Consider the following 12,689-nt stretch of genomic DNA (forward strand, 5'->3'; position numbering starts at 1 on the left):
GTTCTGGCTTTACTTGCGCCAAACACCTTCTGAAAAATAATAGTTCTGTTCTCTTCCACTTTCTTCCCCCACCAAACAGGGTCTAAAGAACATTGTATCTGTAATGATATTTTTAATTTAAGATGATTAGAATTTGATGTTCAAGATGAATTGTATAATTTATATAAATAACATCAAAGCATTTATGTTAAACGTAAATAAATAAAAGTAAAAAACTAAAATAAAATAAAAAATAAAAAAGTGATATCAAAATATAAAAAAAACTGATATTTAAAAAACAAAATAAAAAGAGAATAATAAACTGAAATAAAAAAAATAATAAGAAAAACGAAAAAAAAGCACTTAGTTTGATTTGATTATTTTGTTAATCGGTGGGGGTAGATATGATTCGTATTTTCTCCAAGTTTAAATTCAAAATTTAGAGGTCCCCTTGGATGCATAGCCGTTAAGTAGCCCTCTACAAGCAATACCCTTTATTTTTTAATTCTCCCCTTTATTTGTTTCTTTTTACAATACAAACCCTATTCCATATTTAAATAATTAAAAGCGCGATACATGTTTTCTACCCCATTTCAAATTTCTCCACAAATTCAAACTCAACTCCATCATTAATGGATTCTTGATGTGCGTGGGAGAGAGTGAGGGTGAGAGTGAGAGGGAGATTGAGAGATTTTGAATCAGCATTCATCGTTTTTCACGTAGAGCTAAGAACATATGTCATACTACAGTTTGTGTTGATTGTTTTAAAGAACAATTTCAGGGGTTGGCCGTAGATTTGGAATAATATTTCTCACTTCATCTTTCAGGTATGCATTCTATTATTGTTCTCGATCGTTTTTGTATTTATAATATTCCAATTCTCTTTTCAAATTCTTATTTCCTTTGTTAACCAGAATGTTGAGAGATCTCAAGTTCTTGCGTCGGAATTCTGGTAAAAGTACTGATTTCGATGAACCTGAAAATATGCCTGTAAATGGCAAGCTTCATGAATCATCAGCATCTCAGATGGGTACCGACTCGTCCTCCAGGCCACCATTGAATGCAATTCGAGACCCTGTGCAAAACCCTGGTAAGCGTGATCAGGAATTAGGGTTTAAAAGCTCGAAACTGGATAGAACGCCCACTAAGGTCAATGCCAGTAAGCATTCAGAATCGGGGATGCCAATGAAAACTCCAGAAAAACAAGGAGGTCTAGCTAGGAATAGATATGGATGGGGTTCGGATTCAAGGATGGAGGGGAAAAGCGGGACTATGAATATGAACATGAATACAAACACTCCTAGGTCATGCAGAACAGTTGGAAGAGCTTTAAGTTCAGGTTATTCAGAGTGTAATTCTACCCAGAATACACAGTCTAATTCTACACAGAATACACCTACAAAGAGTGTGAATAAACCTCCAAATCCAGGACTGTCTCAGGGAGGTAGTTCAAGGCCTCCAATCAGTGGAGGTGTGCGCAGCAATGTAAGCTTTGCAGCGTTATCTAGAGGACTTCAGAACACCTACACTACTGTAAATACTGTGGAGGTACCACATATTGACCTCAAAGAAGATCCATCATTCTGGATGGATCATAATGTACAAGTAAGTTCACTTTTTGACATAACATCCATACTAATCCCACAATTATTCAACTTCAAAAGGTTTAGCTTATGGGGTTTGCTTTTTTTAAGGTTTTGATACGAATTCGTCCACTCAACAACATGGAGCTTAGTGCTCAAGGTTACAACAGATGTTTAAAACAAGAAAGTGCACAATGCCTGACCTGGGTAGGGCATCCAGAAACACGATTTACTTTTGACCATGTTGCTTGTGAAACAATTGACCAGGTACCAAAAAGGAACAATACCGAGTTCTGTTTGTACATGAACTTGATTCTTTTATTTGCAATGTGTTACAAGAAGTACGAATTTGTGCAGGAAACTCTTTTTAGGATGGTTGGTCTGCCAATGGTGGAGAATTGTTTGTCTGGATATAATAGTTGTATCTTTGCATATGGGCAGGTAACATTATTATATGCATTTCTGCATTTCATCATCTTTAAAATAGTATTATACACATGTTTTAGTTTTCTTGTTTACTTATGTAGACTGGAAGTGGAAAGACACACACAATGCTTGGTGAGATAAATGAACTTGAATTAAAACCAAGTCCACAACGGGGAATGACTCCACGAATGTTTGAGTTTTTATTTGCTAGAATCATTGCGGTAAATACAGCATAATATATGTATCTTCATTTTCTAGCTCACACTCTTTTAGTTCTTCACCCTGAAAAATGCAAATTTCATTCCAATGTACAGGAAGAAGAGAGTCGAATGGATGAAAGATTGACATACAATTGCAAGTGTTCTTTTCTAGAAATCTACAATGAGCAAATTACTGATCTTCTTGACCCTTCATCTACAAATTTGCAAGTAAGTTTAGTAGTTTAATAACCTTAGTACCTTACAAGTACTACAGTCATCTAACTTTCTCTAGTTTTCAGCTAAGGGAGGATGTCAAGAAGGGAGTGTATGTGGAAAATCTTACAGAATGTGAAGTTCACACTGTGGGTGATATCCTTAGGCTTCTGAGTCGGGTAATTTAGTAATAACTATTAACTATCTCATGGTAAAATGGCATTACTTATTTTACCTTTTTTCTCATCACTGTTATGCTTCTTGACATAGGGTTCTGCAAATAGGAGAGTTGCTGCAACAAATATGAATAGAGAAAGCAGTCGTTCCCACAGTGTTTTCACATGTGTGATTGAAAGTAGGTGGGAGAAGGACTCAACATCTAACCTTAGATTTGCAAGGCTGAATCTTGTTGATCTAGCTGGTTCAGAAAGGTGCTGCATTTGATTACAATCTTTTTTTTTTTTATAGTTTCTTGTTTTGTTACTCATCAAATCTTTTCCTTTTGTATTAATAGACAAAAAACTTCGGGTGCTGAAGGTGAACGATTAAAGGAAGCTGCAAATATAAACAAATCATTATCTACCCTAGGGTATGAACAGCTTTATTTGCTGTATTTTTTCTTGTTTTGTGTTCCCATATTTTTGTAACACGGAATCTATCTTTCTAGTCATGTGATAATGGTCCTAGTAGATGGTGCTAATGCAAGGACACGTCATGTTCCTTATAGAGATTCAAGATTGACATTCCTTCTACAGGTGAATACCTTAAACTTTTAATTTTTTGTTTGCTGTGAAATTCAGCATGATTTTTCATTTTCTTATGATTACAAGTTACAACATGTTATGCAGGACTCGTTGGGTGGTAATTCGAAAACAATGATAATTGCTAATGTTAGTCCCTCGATATGGTATGTTTATATATTTTTACTTTTATTTAATAATCTAACTTTCTTGTTTTCTTCCTGTTTTTTAATGATAAACCAACCATCTTATCTTGTCTTTCCATGTCAGTTCTGCTACTGAAACGTTAAACACTCTCAAGTTTGCTCAGCGTGCAAAACTTATTCAGAACAATGTAAGCAAGTTACATAATTTTGATCTTATTCAAAGCACCATTTTTGAAACTTTTCATCTTGTTTTCTTTTTCCAAGGCTGTTGTAAATGAAGATGCCTCCGGAGATATCATGGTGCTTCAACAGCAGATACAACTTCTAAAGGTAATTCTTTTCTTTTCTATTGTTATTTTTCAAACCCAATAAAATTGTTTCCATATTCTATAATAAGCATGTACCTAAATTTATGGTAAAGTAACCATCTTTTTATTTAATCAGGAGGAGCTTGCTATCCTTAAGAGGAACAATATATCCAGATCTTTAGCATTTGGTCCAAAAGTCATTGAAGAGGTTACACAAGAACAAGACAATGATTGCAATGGACATGATAACAAAATCCTGAAGGTTTCCTCTAAACAGGTATTTAGGGGGTTTATTGTTTTACCTACTATTTCAGTGTGCTAATTCACAAGAAATTATAATGATTAGCTGCTATTTGTACTTGTTTTTCAACTGGATACTACAAAGCCTTATTTTTAGATGATTTTACCATTTTGGGTCTCATTTACTTGTATTCATTCTGTTTCTCAGCTGAAATCTTTGGAGACTTCATTGACTGGAGCCTTGAGGAGAGAGCAAATGTCGGAAGCTTCTATTAAACAACTTGAAGCAGAAATAGAACAGTTAAATCGACTGGTAAATTGTTATCCAATTTGGTATATAATATGACATTACTGGCATATTGTATTTAAAACTGAAATTTACTTTTAGGTTCGTCAAAGAGAGGATGACAATAAGTGCACAAAGATGATGTTGAAGTTTAGAGAAGACAAGATTCATCGAATGAAGTCTCTTCTTGCTGGATCAATGCCTGCAGACTCTTATATGCTTGAAGAGAATAACATGCTCATTGAAGAAATTCAGATGCTTCGTGCAAAAGTTGATAGGAACCCTGAAGTAACACGCTTTGCTTTGGAAAACATTAGGCTTCTTGAGCAACTTAGAAGGTATATTTCATCAAAAAGGATTTTATTAAGAATTGTTTAGGGTTTTATAATGTGAAAAACACTTTGATCTAGTCTTAATACTTGTTATGTTCATTTTCTAGATTTCAAGACTTTTATGAGGAAGGGGAGAGAGAAATGTTGTTGAAGGAAGTATCTGAAATGAGGAATCAGGTACTCATGAAAACCTAACTGGAACTTGGTTTCTTGCTGTAGAAACTTTTATAACCAAAATCTTTTTTTAACAGTTGGTTCTCTTTCTTGATGAGAACAAACAACATGATCAGATCCAAAAGGTAAGATATGCAAGTTTTGATATTTAACCCTTCCTATTTTACCCATCATCTACTAAGTAACTTCTTGAAAATGGCAATAGGAAGCTGCACAGGACAATAAAGAAAACAATTCTGTTAGATTAGAGGTTTGCACTTGGTCTTGGTCTTTTACCTTTTCTCAGTAAAATACAAAAACGTATTATCAGTCTAAGTTTAAATGTTACATTTTTCAGTTGCAAAAGAGCCAAGAAGAATTGGAGATGTGCAGAAATAACCTAAATTCTTGCTTAGAGAGAAATGAAAAACTATGCAGGGAGATTGCAGACCTTAATGCTTTACTGGAAAACCAGAAATCTATAGCACATGACCATGGTGCTGCTACTGAGGTCATAAAGGTAAACTTATGGTTATTATAAGAAATAATAATTGTACAAAGATAAATTATTATAATATACATTCCCAGCAGTTTAGGTTCATTATGATGCTCTTTTCAGGACCCCATAATAGAAGCTGCTTCTGTAGGCGATCAGTCTTTACATACAATCCAAAAGAGGGAGGAAACTCATGTGAATTACATTGAAGAAGTTATGAATCTTCAACTGGAAGTAGACATTTTAAAGACACTTCTCAAGGAAGAGAGTTCATCCCGTGGGGAAATAGTAGAAAATTTGAAGTCAACTGAAGAGAAGTATATGTTGATAACAAAACAATATACAGACTTAAAGGAGGAGCTTGAGGAAGCAAAATCTGTCATTGAGGCTCTTGAGATTCAACAACTTGTATCTATCAATGAGGTGGAAGCTCTTAGAAACAGTAATGATCGGTATGCTCAAATACTTCATGAAAAAGAGCTTAAAAAAGATACGATTCTCAGTCAAGAATCACAAGACAGGTTGAACAAGATGAAAGATTCTCTTGAAAAAGCTAGGAGAACGAATAACTGGTACAAAACTGATAAGGCATTTCAGGCATCAAATGAAGAAGAAATGGATGAAGTGAGGAAGCAAGTCGAGGCTGAAACTGCTGAAGTTATAGTTTGTTTGCAGGAAGAAGTTTGCAGCCTTCAACAGCAATTAGATGACAGTATCATGAAAGAAAGAGAGATCAAATCGAAGTATGAAGAGAAAGAGAGACAATTGAGCAGCTTATCTGAAGAGTGGCAATTATTAAGTGATGAGATACATGATGTTCTTACTACAGGCCATGAGACACTTGAGGACATCTCACATGATCTTGATGATGTTACGATTTTTGACCAATTACAGATGATCACAAGAAGCATATTTGAAAAGGAGTCACGAATAAAGGAACTTAATGCGTGTTTAGAAGATGCAAAAAACAGAGGGAATGAAATGGAGGGATTGCTGAGGTCACTAAGAGGGGCGACTATGGTAATGACAGAAGCCCATCAAGAAGACTGCAGTAAAAAGGACAGAATAATCAGTCAATTGATCAAACAAAATAAACAAAGGGAGGAGCAGATAAAGAAGGCATCTGCATTTGCAACGGTTGCATTTGTGATCGTAAACAGGTTCTCTGAGATGAAAGATAGTTGTCTTGAAGCACTGACACAGAAAGAAGCTGAGCTTGAGGAATTGAAAAGACGTCACATTGTGGACATTTGTGAAGCAAAAAAGGTAACTTTTGAAAATGGATTATACACTTTTGTTAAATTTCAGGATTTGGTTTTTGTTTTTAAAGCATTGTAATTCATTGATTATTGTTGTTTCAGAAGAAAGACTTGCATATGAGTCGCAGGGATGATACGATTTCACTTTTGAAGAAAGAGCTAGAGACTGCCCTTGGGAGTCTTAATGGAGTGAAAAGTGAGATGTCCAGACTACACTCTGAGAAAGAATTGGCACGACTTTCTGAAAAACAGAATCACAAAAGTATTGAAACCCTAATGCATCAGGTTATGGCTTTACAATCTGTTGTTGATTATTTTGAAAATCAAATTGGAGGAGCAATGGGTTCTTTGGATCACAAGATACAAACTGTTGAAGAACTTTTACAAGAATCATGCAAATCATGCTCTTACAAAAGAAAGGTATGCTATGCATCTCCTCTATGATTGAACATAAAAAGTTTTCCTTTTAGGAAATTGTCGAAAGGGTATCTTATAATTGACATTTTTCTTTAACTACACAGCTTTACGAGCTTGAACTTATGGATGCGAAGGTAAATGCAGCAGAACATGCAGCAGAATCTTCTTGTGTTCTTGCTAAGTTTGAAGAGGCTCATTACACAATCAAAGAAGCAGATGTTATGATCAATGAGCTCGTGATTGCAAATGAAACCATGAAGCTTGACATTGAAGCTTTGAAGAAAAAGGAGGCTGCTTTAGTCAATGAGAGTGACACCCTTAAGGAAAATTATGAAGAAGATATTATGGGAATGAAGAAAGAAGTAAGGGAGCTCGAGGGTATGATTATGGAAATCCAGTCTTTGGTAGACAAGGATTTGATGCCAACAGTGTCTGATTTGTTTTCCATGAAGTCTCACCTTCATGATTCAAGTAAGTTAATTCATTCATGGCTTGAAGACATATGGTCTGAGATTATTATGAAAGATTGTGCTGTGTCAGTGCTACATGTGTGTCACATGGGAATACTCTTGCAAACAGTAACTGGACTGAATGCAGAAAACGGTTTGCTTCAACATGGTTTATGTGAATCGAATTCTCTAGTGTCACAACTAAAGGACCATAACTTGAAATCAAGAAAAGAGCTGGAAATGTGTAGAGTGGTTCAAGGGAAGTTACTTGCTGACATCAAAAATAGTTTTGATCATGTCACTAAGAGTACAGAAGAAACTGGAGTGCTTTCCATGAAGCTAGCCAGTTTTGAAAAGAGGATACTAAGCTTACAGCTTCAAGAGGAAGCAATGGTGGAAAGATCGAATTACATGGGATCTGAGCTTTCTGCTTTAGTGAAGGAAATGAATGCCATGGATAAAGATGAAGAGCTGAGAGATCTTGAAGAGAAGTTCATGGTGAATTTGTTTGTAAAAGAAATTGAATTGCTTATTGTGTCATCAGCACTAAAACAAATGGATTCACAAAATATGGATCTTGAGCATGAGAATAACAATATGTTTATGGTTCTTGAGAAGTTTAAAGAAAACATGATTATGATTAATGTGGATATGCAATTCAAAGATGCAATCTTGTTGGACAAAGAAGCCGAGCTGCTTATCGTGTCATCAGGGATAAGCCAAATGGATTCAAAAAGAAAGGATCTTGAGAATGAGAATAACAAGATGTTAATGGTTCTTGAGAAGTTTAAAGAAAACATGGTTATGGCTAATGTGGATATGCAATCAAAAGATTCCATTTTGTTGGAAAAAGAAGCTGAGGTTGCCTTTTTGAACAAAGATGTGAAGGAAAAAGAAAATGAGCTGCTTATCGTGTCATCAAGACTAGAACAATTGGATTCACAAAGAAAGGATCTTGAGAATGAGAATAACAGCATGTTAATGGTTCTTGAAAAGTTTAAAGAAAATTTGATCATTGCCATTGTGGATATGCAACTGAAAGATTCCATCCTGTTGGAGAATGAAACCGAGGTGGCCAATTTGCACAAAGATGTCAAGGGAAAAGAAGCTGAGTTGCTTATTGTGTCATCAGGACTAAAGCAAATGGATTCACATAAAAAGAATCTTGAGAACGAGAATAACAATATGTTTATGGCTCTTGAAAAGTTTAAAGAAAACATGATTTATGCCAATATGGATATACAACTGAAAGATTCCATCTTGTTGGAGAAAGAAGCTGAAGTTACGTTTTTGCAAAAAGATGTTAAGGCAAAAGAAACTGAGCTGCTTAATGTGTCATCAAAACTAAAGCAAATCGATTCACGAAGAAAGATTCTTGAAACTGAGAATACAAGCATGTTTTTGGTTCTTGAGAAGTTTGAAGAAAACATGATTATAACTAATGTGGATATGCAATTGAAAGATTCCATCTTGAACGAGGTGATTTCTGAAAATATGTATGTACACAGTGAGTTGGAAAGAAAGGATGAAGTCGTTGAAGGATTAGTATTTGATTTACAGTTGTTACAGGAATCCTCCTCCAAAACTCAAGATCAGAAAGATGAAATTGAAGAATTAGAAGCTTCTCTGGAGGCTTTAGCGGAAGAGCTTGATGAAAACATTGTAAAAGGTCAAGTTCTTGAAGGTCAAGTGAAGGAGAAAGTTGCCATGATCAATGCACTTGAAGCAGATGTTTCAAGAGAGCGTGAGTTGGTAAAATCACTATTTTCTGAAATCCAAACACTGAAAGATGCCTTAAAAGCACATGAGACGACCGGAATGGAATTGGCAAAGGTCAAGGAGGCTAATGAGAGAATGGAAATGGAATTGGTTGAATTGGGAACTAATCTTGTTGAAATGGAAACATTGGTTGAATCAAGAACTTGTGAGCTTCTTGAAGTAAGAAAGGAGTTAGAGATGGCACAAGCTCTTGCTGAAGAAAATGAGGCAATTGCTACTGAATCCAAACAGGTAGTTGAGTGTTACTGTTTTTTGTATTTACTTAATGAAATCTTGTTTCTACAACGTTTTTAATTCTTTTTTTGAATATAGATTGCTGAAACAAGTAGACTGTATGCTGAAGAGAAAGAAGAGGAGGTGAAATTATATGAGAAATCTGTTGAAGAGCTGGATTGTATGGTGACTGTCCTTGAAAACCAGGTTTGCTTTTTATTTATTTATTGGAAGTTAGCATTTTATTGTAAAAATTTAGATAAAACTTACTTTTTTGTTGTATATTTAAGGTTGACATGGTCAAAGGAGATGCAGAAAGGCAACGATTGCAAAGGGAAGAGCTAGAACTAGAGTTTCATGCTTTTAAACAACAAATCAACCAAGTCAAAACTAGTGATTCAGACATAAAAAGGTTTGATAACCATAACTCATCAAAGAAACGTTGAAATAATTGTGCATTTTTGTTGACACATGACTCTTTTTTTCTACAGAGCTTTGAATGAAAAAGAGAAAAGTCTTCAAGAGTCCCTTCAGCGGGTTGAACTTCTTGAAAAAGAGATTGCAAACAAGGATAAAGAGGTGCAAGTTCTTCTCTTTTTTATTCTATCTGATTAAACCCATATGTAAGTTATAACTAATTTAACCTGTATTTTTATTCTTTTTTAATTTTTTTCTCAGATTGGCCAACATAAAGCCCACATTTCCGAGCTTAATCTGCATGCTGAAGCTCAAGCTAGAGAGTACAAACAAACGGTAAACAATAGTTAGATTTTTCTTTTTTTTTTATTAAGTTCTTGATATATATGTATATATTTTTTTACAATGTTAACTTCAAAAAACAGTTTAAAGCATTGGAGGCAATGGCTGTTTCTGAGCAAGTCAAATCAGATGTTTCTGTTTCCCACATCTCAAATTCACCATCAAAGAAACTAGAAAAGAATGGATCAAGAACAAGAGGATCTGGTTCCCCTTTTAAATGCATAGGAATAGGATTAGCACAACAAATGAAGTCTGAGAGAGATGAAGAGCTTACTACTGCAAGAAAGCGAATTGAAGAGCTTGAAGCATTGGCTGCAAGTCGCCAAAAAGAGGCATAAATTTCTAATCTTTATCTTTTTCTGAAAGAGTATCATGTCTTACATGAATTTTTATTTTCAGATATTTGCATTGAATGCAAAGTTAGCTATGTCAGGGAGCATGACTCATGATGTGTTGCGTGATTTGTTGGGCATAAAGATGGATATGACAACTTATTCGGTAAAAAGCTATTATAAACTTAGTTTCTTTTAGTGATTTTAATGTATTTTTAGAAGTTTGTAGGTTGATTTTTTTTTTTTTTAATCTTTAATAATCAATGTGTTTGTTTTAATTGCAGTCGTTGATTGATGGCAACCAAATTGAGGAAATAACCGAAAATGCTCGAATTCATAATAATACTGAAGTACATTTTCAGGTAATGTAAACAATTTCATCTTGTGGGACCCAACAAAATGTTATTATATAATAATACTATATATATAAAAATGATGTATGTTTCTTTTTGCAGGAAGAGGAGGTTATTAAGTTAAAGGAGCAACTGAATGAGTTAGTTATGGAGCGAAAGGGGTAAACAAATAAACATCCAAGTTTTAATTTTAGACTTGAACTAGTGTTTGGTATGAAATTCTTATTATACTTATTATTATGTTTTTTAATAATATTATTTATTAGGTGGCTGGAGGAAATAGAAAGAAAACAATCTGAATTGATCACAGCACAAGTTGCATTAGAACAACTTCGTCAAAGAGATCGTTTACTCAAAACCGAAAATGAAATGTTCAAGGTTTAAAATCCTAAATAACCTTTTTGCACTTTATTATTTTTTTTAAATTATTTTGTTAACTTGCCTTTGTGTTTTATAGACGGAAATTGCTAATCACAAGATGAAAGTCCTTGAGCTTGAAGCTGAAGTCAAGAAATTATCAGGCCAGCAAAATATTCAACAAAGAATTCATCACCATATGAAAATAAAGGCAAGATATAATTTTAATAATAATAATCCAAATCATTATATTGGTTGGACAAAATGTTGTTAAAGATGATTATTTTTTATATAACAGGAGGAGAATAATAGTTTAAAAAATCATAATGATGAATTAATTCGTAAGCTGAGAAGATCAGATGAAATACTTTGTCGTGTTAAGGAAGAACTTGCTAATTTACGTGCAAAAAGTGGGAACGACTTTTCTGATGTGGAAACTGAGCTACAAATTCATGAAAAACTTAAGGTGATTTTTGCAATTCTGGTCCCTCAGTAAAGCTGATTTTTGCAAATTTGGTCACAAAATATAGTCATTTTACTTGCAACAGTGATAAAAAACCTCAAATAAGAACCAAAATTTGATAAGAACAAATCTGAAAAATCAGTTTTCTTCAAGGACCAAAAATGTAATTTACTCTAATATTTTGTTTATTCAAAGATTTTTTGTAAACATCCAGACAAAACTTAATGAAAAAAAAGGTTGACCATGCTATGAAAGATTTGACTTTATATTTTGTTATCTACTTTATTCACAGGGAACAGAAGAAGAGAGGGATCTATTAGCACAGAAGTTGGCAGCCTTGTGCACCAGCATTTTAAAGGTTTGTGTCAACTGTCGAGTTTTATTATTATTATTATTATTATATAAAAACATCCATGCTTTTTTGGAAGTCTTTTGTTCATGAGGGCACTTATGTCTTTTGCACTAAACACAATACAACTGGTTTGTGCAAAACAGGTAGCTGGCATAACAAGGCCGACATCTGATGTCAGCATTTCCATGGCGGAAGAAGCATTAGAACAGTTGCAGGGACGTGTGGCCACCCTCGAAAGAGAATTACAAGATCTACAACATAAGGTATTAAAGATATACACATATTTTTTCTATTAAATCGTTTATTCTATCTACATTAAGTCAAAAGAAAAGAAAATAGTCATATGTATTTGAATGTTTTCTTAACAGAATAGGATCAGTAACGAAAGAATACGGTTGGCTGAAATGATGCCACAAACGGTTGAGGAAAACAGACCTATCAACAGTAGAAGAACATTCAGAAGTCCGTTTCTTACTACTTTAGATCGGTGAAAAAGATGGTTTCATTACTTTAAAAGTTTTAACATTTCAAGATTTCTTGAAATTGTTGTTGTATAGTTTTTAAAACCATAAGCACAAATTTGTATAGTTATAGCACGTGTGTAAAACCAAAAGCACAATTTTTGTCAACTTACTACTGCTACACATTTTATATAAGTTATATGTTGATGCAATTTATATGAGATGCAAATTAATTACTAGTATTTTTTTTATTTTTATTTTGAACATAAAAAAATATGTAGAGAAAACCCATTATTAAAAATAACAGAAAAGAACCATTTTAAAAATATTGTAGAGGCAATCCAACTTTATGGTTTATAATTAATTGTTAGGGCAAATTGATTCCCCTTGCCA

The 12,689-nt window shown here is 33.9% G+C and overlaps 1 protein-coding gene across 2 annotated transcripts; it reads left to right on the forward strand.

Annotated features, from left to right (window-relative positions):
- Positions 1-563: 563 nt before the first annotated feature.
- Positions 564-12,525, forward strand: POK2 (phragmoplast orienting kinesin 2). 2 transcript variants are annotated; one of them, XM_078972852.1, is made up of 37 exons: positions 564-806; positions 894-1,584; positions 1,674-1,829; positions 1,920-2,003; positions 2,090-2,209; positions 2,303-2,416; positions 2,488-2,580; positions 2,672-2,832; positions 2,916-2,990; positions 3,069-3,156; positions 3,250-3,308; positions 3,412-3,475; positions 3,552-3,617; positions 3,732-3,872; positions 4,044-4,148; positions 4,224-4,459; positions 4,561-4,630; positions 4,705-4,752; positions 4,833-4,877; positions 4,965-5,126; positions 5,226-6,368; positions 6,464-6,781; positions 6,883-9,237; positions 9,319-9,426; positions 9,510-9,631; positions 9,711-9,798; positions 9,898-9,972; positions 10,062-10,310; positions 10,378-10,476; positions 10,595-10,672; positions 10,766-10,824; positions 10,930-11,041; positions 11,121-11,231; positions 11,319-11,486; positions 11,776-11,841; positions 11,979-12,098; positions 12,204-12,525. In XM_078972852.1, exons 2-37 carry the CDS (start codon positions 895-897, stop codon positions 12,324-12,326), a joined length of 7,971 nt encoding a protein of 2,656 aa, XP_078828978.1. In that variant the 5' UTR covers positions 564-806; position 894; the 3' UTR covers positions 12,327-12,525. The 2 variants fall into 2 exon arrangements, with proteins under 2 accessions (XP_078828978.1, XP_078828979.1); XM_078972853.1 differs by having other exon boundaries at positions 6,467-6,781.
- The last annotated feature ends 164 nt before the right edge of the window (positions 12,526-12,689 follow it).

The sequence above is a fragment of the Lactuca saligna genome, chromosome 9 (genome assembly GCF_052625555.1).
Source record: "Lactuca saligna cultivar CGN05327 chromosome 9, ASM5262555v1, whole genome shotgun sequence".
Lineage (NCBI taxonomy): Eukaryota > Viridiplantae > Streptophyta > Magnoliopsida > Asterales > Asteraceae > Lactuca > Lactuca saligna.